Source organism: Hylaeus volcanicus, chromosome 4, assembly GCF_026283585.1.
Source record: "Hylaeus volcanicus isolate JK05 chromosome 4, UHH_iyHylVolc1.0_haploid, whole genome shotgun sequence".
In the NCBI taxonomy this organism is placed as follows: domain Eukaryota; kingdom Metazoa; phylum Arthropoda; class Insecta; order Hymenoptera; family Colletidae; genus Hylaeus; species Hylaeus volcanicus.
Genome location: NC_071979.1, coordinates 7,640,463 through 7,656,166, shown reverse-complemented (window position 1 = coordinate 7,656,166; position 15,704 = coordinate 7,640,463). Strand labels below are relative to the sequence as shown.

Genomic DNA, 15,704 nt, shown 5'->3' with positions numbered 1-15,704 from the left:
ATGAATCTAGATTAAATACAAATAGTTACTTGCCATTTTGTTATACTAGAGTATCATCCTTCTTGATATTTAAACAGTTGTACAGTTTTTCTCAAAAATAAGTGGTAACTTTACCTTAGAAAGACACAAAATTAATTTCTACATTTATTAGTTTCTATGAAGAACAAATAAAGTACAAATAAAGAACAGAAACTTGAATTAAAGTATGTTTTGCCTTCTAAATATTACATGTATTTTATTTTTCATATTTCATGTATATTTATGCATTTGTTCATATCCTTGTTCATAACCTACCATTTTTCTATATTTACATCTTCCATAAATGCATAAATATTCGCAATCTAATTATCACTAAAATCTTTACTAAATGTCTACACTCATCATTCGTCGAAGTTCACTCCGTAACTACTTCTCCTGAAAACCTGTAATTCTCATTTTTGCAGATGCATCGAGGATCCCTGAACCGAAAGAGCCGAAAACGATCTTCCGTCGATTAAACGCTCGATTCGACCAAAGGCTCTGTAATGATTTAATAAAAGCCTGGAAGGAGCCGCGGCTCCGTTCGTTATGAAGCGATCAATTCCGCGTGTAATGAAGAGGAAGGTTAACACGGGTTTTCCGGCGCGCGTTAGCGATGTTCAGCGTGTCTCGGAGTAATAATTTAATACGCGCCCGGTAATGCTGCTACAAACTCACCGCGGGATCTACCGCGCAAATCTCGTTTTTGCGTACGTAAAAATGCAAAGCGGATCGCGACGAGAACGGATTCCCTTCTCGCTGAAAACGTACGAGCACATACGGAGCGGACGGAAAAGAGACGAACGAGCTAAGAGCCCGATTGTCGGAGGTGCGGACGAGAGTGGGAATCAGCGAGTGGGAGAAGGACGGCGAATGGATCGGCGGTACGAGCGTGCGACGAAGAGAGCCGAAAGCCACCGAGGGGAGACCACGTGGTGTCGCGGCGAGCAGTGGGGAGGCGGAGCGGGCGAAGGAGAGGGAAGCGCTTCCCCTCGGCTCTGCGGTTGATTAGTTGATACCCGTCCGTCGTCGAGGGTGCATCGTTCAACTTGTGTCTCGTCTTATGTGTCGTCGCGTATTCGCATCGTGTAACTCTAACGTGATTCGACGACGTCGTTTATTCCCGTTGTATCCCGGGAACCGCGCATCGCTTTTTCTCTCGGTGTCTTTTTGTGCAAACGGTTACCAAGCTAGTGCCCGGAGGACTCGAAGAAAGTGACCAGTGGAAGTGTGTGTGTGCGCGCCGACTGTAGCCCCGTCTTGTGCTTTTCGTTTTATTCTCCTCTACGTTTTTCTTTCCCGAGAGCAGTGAATAATAGTGCGTACAGGCTATGACCTGGGATACCGCTGGATATACCTGAGGATAACGGAGACATATCCATTACTCCTGACAGGACTTCGTCGTGACGAGAGGGAGCAACATAACCTCTTCGAGGGTCTCTGACGATAAGATGTACCCCAGTGCCGGTATAAACGCGGCGGCAGCTGTGGCTGTGGCAGCTGCGGCACGGCACCCGGTAAGTGGTTTTATTTCTTTTTCTCTTGGTCCAAAGTTTTTTTCCGCTTCTCTCTCTCTCTCTCCCTATGTGCACGCTTGACAGGAATGACTGGCACGACTTCGCGATAAAAATAAAATATAGGAAAAGATTCGAGGCATTGAGACATCTCGCCAGCGAGTTTACGAGGCGGGCATTTTTAGTTTCGGATTTAATCGCGCTGAGGCGTGTAATTTAGTTCGACACGACCGATACGCCAGACGAGCTTAACATACTATTGCAAAATCGTGCTTCTAACCGAACGAACTAGGTTTTAAATGCTCGTAAACGAATAATAACGAGTGTTTAGCCATCGTTCGTCACGACGATAGGCGTATCGTTAGGTTTTGTAGTCATGCGTCACCGAAAAGGCTGTTCCTGTGTTACTCGCGAACGAGACCGTTTTTTTCCCTCCTTTTTCTTTTTACACGATCGAACCGTTTATCAAACACGTCTTTACTTATCGGGAAATTATACGCGAGCGAGACGAGATTGTTTAACGTGCGCCTGTGACCTCGCTTCATCTTGCTGTCAATACCCGACGATTACCGGTACAAAGCAACCGTGAAAATATTCAGATCGCTTTCCAAGATACGATTAACGTTGTCGTGTTGCCGGTGTTTCCCTGACATTGCCATGCGTGCCATGCGACGTACAGTGGCGAATATACACCGACGAACGGTCTTGTCACAAGTCAAGCGTGTAATCAAGTTACGCGTAGATCGAAAAAAAGAAATTATCTGTGAAAATTGTAACAATGTCAGGTCTGGCGACGTGTCAGAAATAATATGTCGGAAGAAACGTATTTTGGACCTTTACATTCGATCTTGTGTAACTTTACTTTGAGTACAAATATTTCATTGTCGCTTATATATGTTCAATCATATTTTGATTAATGTGACAAAATGACGGGTATATGTATAGATCTGTTATAAATAGTTGAATGTAGAGGTATAGAATTAATTTCCAAGGGAAATTAAAGGATATGGAATTTAAGGTCATTTTTGTTCGAATGAAAAAATCGACACAAATGCCTTTATTACATTTTTACAAAATTCTACAGTAAATTCATAGAATTCCGATGCATATCTCACGTTGAGAGATCGTCGTATCATTATTGAAACGTGGATTTCGTTTTTCTATCATTCTTTTTCGAGTTTGAGCAAAAGTCTATAATACCGATGTTACGAAAGTAAAAAATAATAAATTTAATTATATATCCAAACACTCATGGCGAGTAAATTGTTAAGAATTGTCTGCGGGACTATAAATAGATACAGAGTCCAACAAACGGTGTTTATTTCGACTCTTTTACGACATAATAAAATCTTACATATCACAGCGAAACTCGCATGTTTGCTACACTTCGGTCCACGTCTATTTTCTTTTGGTAATTATAGAGAACAGGTACATCCTCGCCGATTTCGATGATTTTTAAATATGTTACAGAAATCAACATTTTGAACAAGTTTTTCCTATACATATAACCGGCCTTAGTTTCCGAGATATTTGCAAAAATACCATTGCTACTAAAACAATGAATATTGCGTATAGCTACGCGCTGTGGCAACGTGTCTGTAAGCGCGGAGTCGTCAATCGTCGATTGTTTACGCGATTGTTTAGGCTCAGAAAAAATCTACTTTACACTGACGTCGTTACTGAACGGATTGCTATCAAAGGATTAAAAATGAACTTGCGTGGATATTTGACTATATGCGGTAGATTTATTTTATGATTTATGATTTACTGATTTATTTTATGATTTATGATTTACTGATTTATTTTATGGTTGAAAACCAATTCTGGTTTCGTTTTTCACTTTTAAATGTAATCAAACGGAAGTGAGCGGGTATGGATACATTTTGCGTTTGATTACACTATTCGCTGAGCTTACGGGATTGTGTAAGCGTTTGATTACATTGGATGTTGAGCTATGAGATCAGTTTTGCGTTAATAATCAATTAGTTTTGCCTTTCCTGTATTTTAGTAAGCCGGTTTTCGATCACTGTCGTTCGATCTATGATCGAGGATCTGTAAGTTTTTTAATCGAACAAAGAGTGCAAATATCTCGGAAGCTAAGGCCGAGCGACGGTTACATGTATAGGAAAAACTTGTTCGAAATGTTGATTTCTACAAGATATTTAAAAACCATCGAATTCGAAGAGGATGTACCTGTTCTCTATAATTACCTTTCTTTTTTCCGAGAATTCGATTCACGTGAACGCGTACGTCGTCGTCGTAGTTGTCGTTCCAAGCATAATGCACACGGGGTGAAATTAAATTCAACCTTCCTCCGGTCGAGCCCACCAATTTAAATGGCACGCCGGCAAGAAAATAAGGTTGCGAAAATTGCACCTGGTAACCCATCGTCGTGCGATTCTTTTTCTTCGCTCCCCTTTGCAATCTATCGTCTCGTTCCGGCGTCGGATATCGAATACGCATCGCGTGTACCCTCGCGTTCGAAAATCCTTTCAATTGTGAGCGCACTTTCGATAAGTATCGTTCGTTGCTGTACCCGGTCGAGCCTCTGTCCATGCTAATTCGAGTTACCGATATCGACCGGGCCGCGCGTCGGGTGCTTGGTCCATAGACTCTCCCGCCAGATAGATCCGTAGTCCGCTGGTTCCTTGTGTGCGAATCTGTGCGTACGTAGGTGTGAGTGTGTGTGTTATTTTTTTTTTTTTTTTTATCATCGCCGTTACTCGAACGGAATAAAAAGGCAGACCTGAAAAGTACTGTCAGGCTTTTTTTTGCGAGAGCTGCGTTGGAACGGCAACGACGGCGACTCGCGCGTATCCGTGCGCCAGACGGACTCTCTTTCAGATCGTTAGTCGAACGAATCCCGATCCCATATTTATTTTCTCTCGATAGTTTACCCACGTTCCGTGCGGAACCCCCTTTGTCCCCGTCCCCCGTCGATGCCCACCGCCACGCCCCCGCCGCTCCCTTCTTGTCGGCACACACGAGGCTGAAACTCTGATGCGCGCGAGACAGAGTTTGCACACGCGTCTGTGCGCTAAATACCTGTGCCCCCATCGCTTTTGCGTATAAATACGCGTTCGATGAAATTGACGCGAAGCTAATTTTTTTGTTTTCTCTTTCGTCCGTCCGTACGCCGACGATTTTTAGATGTTTAACGTAGTTATTTTTATCGGTAATGCACGGGTCGAGGCGTTTTTGTAACACGGTGCATCCTCGGCACGGTGACTCTGGAAATATTTTCCTAGCACTAACGACTACCTTCTATCCAAATTTCGTCGAAATCTAAGATGTTGCTACCAAATGAAGTGACTCGTTGGTGTAAGGGACAATTATATTATAGCATCTTCTACTTGTTACATAGTCAGTCCAGTGACCTGACTTCGAACGTCCGTGCCCTTAAAAAGATTATTCTTAGCAGACGTATGTATACTCCGAAATAAATGCTCCTTAGATCTCGTTCACAACAAATGTATGTTCGAATTTGAAAAAGTTTAAAGATTTCTCGACGGCTGAAACGTTGCTGTTTAAAACCTCGAATACAAACGTCAGGTCAGCTGTAGATCCACGTTGCTCAAGTGTAAACAAACCTAGAGTCGCGAGAATCGAGTCGAATACATCGTTACGGTCGCGACTGCGAGCAGGCGATGGCGCAGGAACGTTCGGAATACGAACAAAGCGAAACGTATCAAAGGGGAAGGAAAAGATCGCAAAAGTCTGAGGGATCCGTCGACGAAATAATATTTGGCCTGCGAGCAAATTCCCATTCGGCCGTAAACAGGCCGCCAGACGACGCGGAAAAGCTCGTCGGAACGACGAAAATAAATCCGTGTATCCGTGACCGCTAGCGGGCAATATCCGCGATTACATTACGTTCGTACGTGGCGGAGTTGTATAGACGACGTGTACCGACGATTACGGATCGAGTAGACGAAAGAAGGAAAGGAAAGGAAGTAAATCCCGGATAAGGAGGGACGCTTCTGTCGCTCGGAATTACCTAGAACCGCTGGAACACTTCCAATACAGTATCGGAAGTGGAACAGATTTCCTCACTTTGAAAACCTGGTTTAGGTGATCCATTTTTATTCGATGCCTTGTCGTTCTTTATTTCATCCCTGCGTTAGTTTCGTTCTAGCTGCAATGGTTTCGATAGTCATCGGTTAATGTTCAATGTACGGAGTGTTGTTTCGTTGAAAGTGGAATTGTTAAGTATCTAAATAGGGGATGAAGTTATCGAAACATTTTTGCAATAGATATTTGGTGCAAAGTACCGATAGCATTTTTTTCTAAGCACAGCATAGGCATTCATTCGACCTTGTAGAGTCAAAAAGGTTTACACGATTAAAATAAATTTCACCGAATGATAATAAAACTGCTCGAATCGTTGCAAAGAATCTTTTTTTTTCCCTTAATTATCTCTCGAGAATGTTTGATCAATTTGTTGTGCAACGTTTTCGAAATAAAAACGCTTGCACTCTATATTTATAAACATGAGCGATAAAATACAAGCTTTATAATGCAACCGTTGGGAACGTCCTCGAACGCTACTGTGTTTTGACTGACCAGATGCTCGAAGGTCTACACGATTGTATCTCTTAACTACTCGAGACTTTTATTGTCATCAGTGTTAACGACTTTAATGCGATGCTATAGCAGTAATCAAATGTAGTACTAGTAGATACGTTCTCACGTGACACGAAATCACGACTTATGATCCAGTGACATAAGTCTCAACTTTGCGGTGACTGGACAGTTGGTAAACAGACAGTTTTTAATTTAGTTCTCCCACGTATATTTTACCTTTCATAATTCTGAATACATCGTAGTAATCCCATTCGATATTTTTTATTCGTTTCGAATTACTTTAGAACGATATTAAACTTTCCCAACGAGATAGTTTGCCAAAATGTTTTTTAACTCGACGATGCAGCGTTTACTTTCGTTCGTTACATACTGTACGATCGTTTCGAGACGGAGGTGTTCGTTAGCGTCTATCTCGTTCCATCGTAAACGAATCATTCGTCGAGCCGTGCACGATCATCGGGTAGACGGAAGTTAACGCTTTCCATTTTATCGCGGTAATATACGTGCCGTTTAAAGGCTTCCGTAATCGATAGGGGCTAATATAAAAATTCACCTCGAGAACGCAGCCGACGTCGGCGTCGGTCGGCTACGCGTACATCCCGTTGTCCCTTTGTCGTGTTACTTTGACCGTCCGTATCTTAACTTTCCACGGTTTAATCCTGTAATCCTATTAACGTTGCTGGATCGTAAAATTCGAGCCTTCGCTCCCAGCAGGTGAGGTTACAATTTACAGAGACGGAGAGTTGATTGTTGACGAGTGTCTGCAGTGTAAACACAGGTGTATGGGTCTTGGAATGGTGAGAGGAGAGAGAGAGAGAGAGAGAAAAAGGAACGTTACCTGAGTCGCGATCGGCTCCGACATCGGTCATGTTTACCTGACATTGTCGACCTCGATTGTTTGTCTGGCTTGTTAACGGAGTTCCTCGCACTTTTATCGATCGTTCACGGTTTCGTATAATAATTCTCGAGCAACGATTTATTTTTTCGCCTGTGAGTTTGGTCGAAACGTTGGTGAAGTGTTTGTATCGTCGTTGGAGAACTCTAGTACGTACTTTGGAACGGGTTTAGTATGATAAGTCGTCCATTGTTAGTATTAATGGGGAGATGAGACTGCTAGAATAGGATTTTATGGATAATGAAATGTTGGTCTTTTTGAGGTTGATCGTTCTATTTTGGGTAAAATAACAGATATTGATACGTAACTGAAATTATTACTATTATTGTTTTGAATACGAATTTGTAGACTTTACGAAAATTCGTGTAATCGAACAAAGAACTTAAGTAATTGATATATTATATTACAAATCCTATGTAATATAATTTTTGTCTTCGATTGTTATTACGGTCTTCCTAATTCTCTTTTATTAGTCCACATTACTCCGAGTTATAAAGGTTCTTAGAACAGAAGGATTTCGAACAAAGACCCTTTGTTTTAATATAAGAAAATCCTAATGCTCCACTGACAACGTTCGACTCTGTCTAATTGCTCCTTAATGCAATGGGGATTTATTTGAATTCTCCTTAATTCCACTGCGATCGATCGAGGAATTTAGCAGTATACAAAGTTTTATATTTCTTTATTATCGTCTGCAACGTACATAATACACAAGCTGATTCTACAGAAACGGAGCGCCATTAATTTTCTTTGATACCTTGATTATGCTTGCAAAATTAAGTTATTGGCTTATTTTTAACTGTTAAATTAATTGAGCATGCATATTCAATTTCAGAATTATTTTTAAGTGTAAAATGTTCGATTTTAATAATACTAATTCGCCTTTTTTTTTGGAGTAATTGAATGTTTACCTGTCGCAATTTAACAAATGAATGCATTATCAAGTTTTCTCTTTCTTCGGTTAGAGGAGAAAATTCAGAAACGAAATTTGTGCGACCATTGAATCTGCTCCAATAACAAAAAAAAAGTAAAATCCAAAGGTGAATAATCTAATGATAACATTAATTGAGAGTAAATATTATTTCCACGTATTTACTTTTAACCTACAATTAATTTAACAATAGAATTGTACGGCAAAGAAAAGAATATACCACACAATTTATCGCGAGTATGAATCACTCGAACCTTGCATATTCCGACCAAATTCTGACTCATGTATTTTACAAAATTCTTGTAAATATATATACAAAATTCGGAAATTAATTAACGCTAGGTTTACGGAGATTTCTTATAAAATTTCCATTACCAGAGTAATGCTTCAACAAGTATAAAACCTTATAAAAATTGGAATGGGTCAACATGATCCTGCTTCGTAAACCTAGCGTTAACAAAACAATCCTTAAAGATCGCCCAGTTTTTCGTCTATCAAATAATCAGACTCCTTAATGGACAAATGAGATGTCGCGACGTTGCATTTCCAGTGGATTTCCTTTCCTTCGCGCTGCAATCGTGTAAATCGTGTTCTTTTTCTCGCAAATAGAAAAGAAAAAGGAGGGATAGAATTGCACGCAAGAACGATTGCTCGTCACATAATTGTCGTCTGGCGTGGAGTCGAAGGAACAGAGAGAACGTTGAATATAAGAGAAGGATGAAGCCCAGTTTGGAGCAGAGGGGTGTCGAGAGGGTCTGGGATATATTCAGCAGGATCGGGGCGAAATTGAAATCGAGACGAGCAGGACGACTATACGGGGGTGGGACGATGGCGGGAATGGGGGCGAATGAAGGGGTTCGAAGTACGATTGCACGAAATTCGCGGTCCGCACGCTTGCAACTTCCGCAGGGACCGCAATATGCATTGGTAATTACGCAGGATGAATTACACCGCGGAATGAGCGAAGCGTGTTACGTGTAATTGACGCGCATTATAAATCTCGCGACGTGCAAATAGCCCCTGTGCCTCCATACGCGTGGATCGCGAATCGCCACGAACGACGTCCATTCATTCTTTTTCATTTTCGTTAGTTTGTTCTAGTCTAGTTGGAAAGTCGTCCATTTTTTGTTTGGATGCATTTAATGCCAGTTCGAAAACAATTATCCGTTGTTTTGGGCACATACGAAATATTCGTCGACATATTCTTTTATGTATCCAAAATAAATTAAAATCGTGGACGAGCACTAGACTGTATTATTCGGAGTATGTAATTATGTATATATTTTAGTGTCATATTTCATATTGTGGTTTCTTGTATTTTACCTTTGGATTTGGAGTTTATCAGAAATGATGTCTACAGATTTATACATTTATATGTTATTTATTTATTAAATTGATCGTTGTTTGAACAGTCTTTATAATTTTATTCTCTGTTCAGATTACATTTTGGAGTGTCGAATTTTGCTTTAGTATCTTGTTTTTCGATCAAATAGTATCACGAAATACGTACAATTTTTTCATTTTAAATGCAAGTACACACAATTCAAGTGTTTATTATAACTACGTTAAGAGACATACTTTCTTATTAAACAACAACATTTTAAAACTCTTTTTCGAAACCTTTTATATATGCACATCTTGCGTTGATACCCAATTGGATACATTCGAGGGTGATTAGGCCGAAAATGAAATAAAAGTACTTAATCACAAAAATTGAAGGAAAGGAAGCTCTTGGGTGCTCCTTTCGGGTTGAGGGTCCTAGTCGAAGGTTCGTTAGTTTCATGGCAGACCTTGAAAGAGCTGGTTTCATCCAACGGAGCCCTCTCTCTTTCTCGAATCCGAAGAAGAGTTACACCTTTCTTCTCGTTTCGCGTCGTGACTCATTTGAGCGCTTCGGCGCTTGACCGAGTTGACACAGGCGGTGTTATTGGCACTCTGGAGGGCCGCCAGGGTTGCTTACGTACAAGCTGTACAAATATTATTTCCGGGCAAACTGGCTCGCCGATCATTACGAAACTCCAGGCGGAAAGTTTTAACAGGCACCCTTCCCCGGTCTGCTCGCCCCGTCGCCCGCTCTCGTCTCCGTTCAGTCCTCCAGACGATACTTTAAACTTCTAGGCGTACCGATTGTTATACAGGATCGACGGGTGTTTCCAGACCGACTACTTCACCGCAGCCAGAGGATTTCGAACCGCGACGACTGGAACGCTCGCAGCCGGGGCGGTGCTTGTCCGAGCAATCGAAACATTCGAGCGGCTCGAGACTCGAGCCAGCGAGAAAAACTCTCGTTTGTTGGGGCCAAATCGACCGTTCGATCGTTCGAGTAGCTTGAATAAATTTTTCTCGAGTCGATGGAATTTTGTCGAGTCGCTGGAGGAATCGTGGTGAGTTAGAATTAGGGATAGATTAGAATTAGGGTCCAAATGCAGCGCTCGAATTTTCTCAAGTCGCTATTTCTCGAGTCGAATAGCAATCGTACTACGGTATAGATTTATTATGGACGCGCAATGAGAATATTTGTACAAAAATGTCCAATTATACTTTTGAACGTGACTGTCTCGAAACCAAGTACTTTAGGAACGAAGCACGTGACCTGGTCTATACCAGGTAACGTCATAAACCGCCACCCCTTGAACAGTCGACGGTGCGTTCTTGGAAATGGCTACCTACGGCTCCAGGTATCCGTGTCTCCTTGTCTTTATAAGGACGTAGGTTGTCCTACCGATGGAATGGCTGGGAAACCTTTTGCCAATCGTTCGGTAACATTCATAAGAAACATACCTCCTCCAGGTATGCTCCCACCGATCGAAATTCTAAATTCCATGTAAATGAAGCCCCATTAGTATGTTCCACGATCACATTCCAACCTTTGTACGGTATATAGGGTGAATCTTCTAAGGACTGTGCACGTAATATATTTCCGTTGCTTTTCATTCTACAAAGATGGTTTACAGGAGGAAATACTATGATACTATGATAGAGAAATTCCTGAATATCTCCGTTATTTATATTTTTACGAAGAAAATTTATAAGTAAGTTACACCGCTTTTTGAATTTGTTTGAATTTGTTTGAATTTGTCTTTTTATCAGCTACAATATATAAGAGTAACGAAAATATTCCATTCTATTTAATAAAACATAAATGATCTTGAATTCTTGTAAATTGTGACCCTCAAACAATCATAATACGTCCTCCCTTGAAACAAAACATTTTCTTAGATGACTCGCTATTTGTGCATTCATTATTCGACCTTTCTATCTAAATTAGAATTTCTTTCTCTCTCTTCTGTCAACAACTAAACAAACGCCCGTGGACTAAATGAACATTAAGTATAGCGCCGTAAGTGGGACCATTGAGAAAATGACGTTAGCTAACTACAAAACGCAGTTAGGTCCGTTTATCAGGGTTCCTCGTATCTCTGGTAGTTAAGTTTTAAACATGATCGTTCCATTACGAGATTACATCGTAGTTTAACAGTCCGCTGTAATTAGTGTTTCGTTAGCTCGAGGGCGTGAAATCAGATGAAATTGTTCGGAGTATGTTTTGCGTGGTGAGAATCGCGAGGAATCGTTCAAGCTTCATCCTGTCGAGTACATAAATAAATAGTAATAATATCGTGTAAGATATTATTTGTAGTTGACAATAACAGCAATGTTTTTATTCCACTGTTGGGAAATATACAGGGTGGAACATTTAAACGAAAACATTTAAACACATATAAAGACCGGAGCATTTTTTCTCAGGCTCATTTTTTTGAAGAGATTTCAGTCTACTTATTACGAAATGCAGAGTATGGAAAGCGTGTAAATTTCAGTAGTAAACAAATTCTTTTGTTCGCCGCAACACGTATCCAAACCAACGTGCAGGTGACGTCTGAATTTTTTTCTTTCTCTTCGGGGTTGGAGGGGTGGGGCAGTGGGGATGAAATGACGAGTCGCATTCAGGCTTTTCCATCGCGAGAGAGATTCGCCGCGCACAACAGGCCGCGAGTAGAATGCTTAGGTCGTTTCGGGACATGCGTAGTACCCGGACATTGTGCCGCCATATGAAACAGGGGAAGCACTATCAATAGTGCTTGGTACCGTGAAGTGCTCGAGAACAAATTGAAGCTGGCTATGCGCAACAAACGTCGTGGGTTGTTGAGTAAAGGGGTTATCCTGCAGCGTGACAACGCGCGGGTCCCCACTCGTCTCTGCTAACACAGGAAACAATTCAGTGGTTCGGCTGGGAAATTTCCCCTCGGACAGCCCGTAGCTAGATTTGGATACGAGCTCTTTCTTTTTTTTTTTTTTTTACCTCCTCTGAAATTTGATTTACGAGGTGCTAGGTTCGAGGGTCAGGAGTCGAGGTAACCCTTTGCGCGGGAAAGGCCTAGCTGCGGAGAGTCACGTGGTCATCCCTTGTGCACAATGAATTTTTATGAAAACAATGTCTGGGGTTATTATCTCTGTTCTATTTTATTTAACCAGTTTCGAAGCAATTTTCGTGATTTTTATGCAGCCAAAATGGTTGATATAAAGTTTTGAAATTTGTTACGTTTATTTCTGTTAGGTCTGTAAATTAATTCTGTGCACTTGTAAAGTACATTTATCATTTATTTATAAAGGAAACTTTTATTTGTGTACAATAGAAGCACACATCTTTTGGCATGTAACAAAATGGCGAGTAAATATTTCTATTTATACTACAATTATAAGTATCTCTATATTAAAGACACAGAATTAATTTCTACACCTTACAGCCATATTTTGAAAACCTTTAGCAAGAATGTAAAAAACGTTTCCTCTTTACAATTCTTTTTTAAATTCTTCCCTTTGTCTGCCGGCAAATTCATAATATCCAACAATTAATTTTTTCATTAACAGAAAAAATGAACTGTTCTCTCGTTTTATATGTAAAATTGCTTCAGTAACAAGCTACGGCCGAGCTAATTTTTCCCTACTTCACCGTTTGTTTGCACTCTTCAATTAGGTTCGTTAACGACGTTAATTTAATTTATTTGCATCGAGCACGACGCAAGTATTCGCGGCAAAAATTCGTTGTTAATCGGTGGTTGCGGTTCGCGCTGGACAGGTTCGTCGAGAGATAGTCCGGCGAACAAATTTCCCGACTGCGATCGTTGTAAAATTATACAAATTGTTCTCGCTGACCAAAAAGCCACGTTATTACACCGGCCTCGAGCGAAACGCTGTAATTTTTCAAAGATAAAATTCCTTGGAAGACAAAAAATATAATTTATTAGCGATTCTTTCGAATTGGACAGGTTCAGAAAAATGTAATGGACTTTCAGTAGGATCGTGTCTTTTATTTACCAATTTGAATATCAAAATATACTAAAGAATATAAAAATTTGTATTTTGAGTACAGCTTGGTCGATCGATTATTATTTACTAAATTCCTAAGAGATTCAAGTCGTTATACAGAGAATAATTTGTACACTTCTTCTATCGGTCCTTTACAATCTTCAATCGTCCATTACACAAAGATTTACCATTCCAACATTAAGATTATTCGATCGCACCTTATCGTGGATAATTTTTCATACTCTCATCTCTAATATAAATTTGTACGTTACTATCGAATCGCGTACAAAACAGGGTTGTGACCCATTAGTCATCAAAATAAATAAACAAACATCGACGATGGTTTTCGATCGCTAATACGAGCCACAAAATTTTATCAATAACCGAGGCACCGCCTCGCGATTCCTTTTCACTGGAAGATAACGTTCCCTTGTCTCGTTGCTCAGCGATTGAACGCATCGCAACAACCCTCGCGTGTCGCAATCGGCGCTTTGAGGTTTGCAAAACACTCCGTTACCGCGGATCGGAAAATAACGTAATCGAGTCGAGGCAAATTACGTCGTGGCGCGCAATCTTGGGTCAGTCATTAGTTTATTGCGGTGTATATCTTCGCTAAGGTTAGCCAGCGAGACTTTGTATCGCCGCGATTAAACCGATTCCCCTTTGCAACCCGTTGACCCGCGGTTCATCGAAGGAATCGCTCCAAGTTATCGCGAGCGGCGAGCATGATGCAACAACCGACGCATCTCCGTGGAATAATTTTTAAACGGGCCTCCCGGGCGCTTTTCAGCGAAACTTTTCAACTGGCAGCCTCTCTGGGCTCTGGCATTCACGAGTTCGCAAACAGCGAACGTTTCGTCGCTGACGAGAGGACCGGGCGGCGCGTAAAGCTCGAATTTTAATGAAAGTTTGTGGATGGACGGTTGAAAAATATTTTAGCCGTGTTGGGCTGTTAGGATAGGTGGAATTTTTGTGGGCTACGAGAGATTTTATTGCAAAGATTGCGATCGTCGTGAGGGCTTTAGCATTCTGAAGTGTTCTTTGATAGCTGATGGAGGTTCAACGCACGCGGTGATCGATGAAAGCAGATTAGCAATTGACGGAATTCAAAAAGTCTGAATTTGAAGTACTCGTGATGTTTATTATATTGCTTTCATATTATTTCTGTCACAGTGGTATTTACACGCTTTACAATTCTAGTGTAAACACATCAAGTCGTGCAATCATATAGTAATAAAGTAATAATAATTATGGTAGAACAAGTTTGAGTGTTCTAATTCGATTTTTCATTGTGTGAAAAAATAGTTAGCAAATGGTCAGCAAGATTGCACCTCAAATTTTATTTTCTTTCCAACTTAAATATCTATAATATTTAATAATTCTAAATCGACTAAAGAATATTCAACCATCGTTATTTTTGTTATATCAGTTATTTGTAATCGTATCATTCACTTTATACGCTTATTAGCGACTCTCAATTATTATTGTTTCATAACAAGTACATCAGGAATTATAATTTGTGATAAATAATTTAAAAGACGACCATCTTTGGAAAACGTTTAAAAGGAATAAACATATTTGCCTGGAAGACCTATGTTATCTCGATTATTTAATAATATAGATAAGTAAAATTAGTTGCACCGATCGATTCACACTTCACAAATGTTCAAACAATCGCGTCCTCGAGAATTGTTCAAATCGCACGAAAAGTCTTCGTTCACGGCTCCCTACTTGATTCGAGTTCCGTCGTCAGTTGCAGACTTAAGATGTTTTGGCACTTTTGAACGCGTTCCGCGAGAAAACGGAGAAGCAAACCGCATTGTCGTCGCGATAATGCCGGCTGCTTAATTTGTAAAGAGCGTCGAGTCGTGGAAATCAAGAACAGCATTGTCGCTGGAAGTCCTTGGCGGAACATGTCGAACAAAGCTTCTACGACCGAGTCCTTAAGATCGCCTCATTGTTCACAGACCGTGGGTCCTCTTCCACGGTCCATAGAGCAGCCGTTTACTTAGAAATTGCCGATATTATGCGCTCGACGCCTCTTTAATAGGCGAGGGCAAAAAAAAAGCGGAGTATTGTTTGGTCGATCCACTTTGTCAATGACGCTCCTAGACGTTTAGTTGTGGTTAGTAGATGGATTTGGTGGAACTGTTGGATTGTATCGTGATTATTTATAGGCTCTTTTATTATTTAATTAACAAGGTACGATTTTAAAATGTTCATTTTTATTCCATGATTTTGATTAGAACCAGTTATCTTTATTCAAATTAAAAAATTATATCTGTTCAAATTATATCTGTTGAAATTTTAACCCTTTGTTTTTACGCGTCGAGTCATTTTGGAAATCTGTAATAATATCATCTTCAATTTCTTTCGACCATTCAAAAATCATAGATCCAAAGCAAATGAAAGCACATGCGCTTGGAACTTGGCGAAGGTTGGCACATGCGCTTGGAAC

At 40.5% G+C, this 15,704-nt stretch overlaps 1 protein-coding gene across 1 annotated transcript in view; it reads left to right on the top strand.

Moving 5' to 3' along the window:
• Positions 1–963: 963 nt before the first annotated feature.
• LOC128876032 (protein groucho-like) overlaps positions 964–15,704 on the top strand; it is a 74,060-nt gene continuing 59,319 nt past the window's right edge. Inside the window, exon 1 of the mRNA XM_054122130.1 lies at positions 964–1,535. Coding sequence (XP_053978105.1) covers positions 1,470–1,535 — 66 coding nt within the window. The 5' untranslated portion in view covers positions 964–1,469. The remainder of the gene's footprint in view (positions 1,536–15,704) is intronic.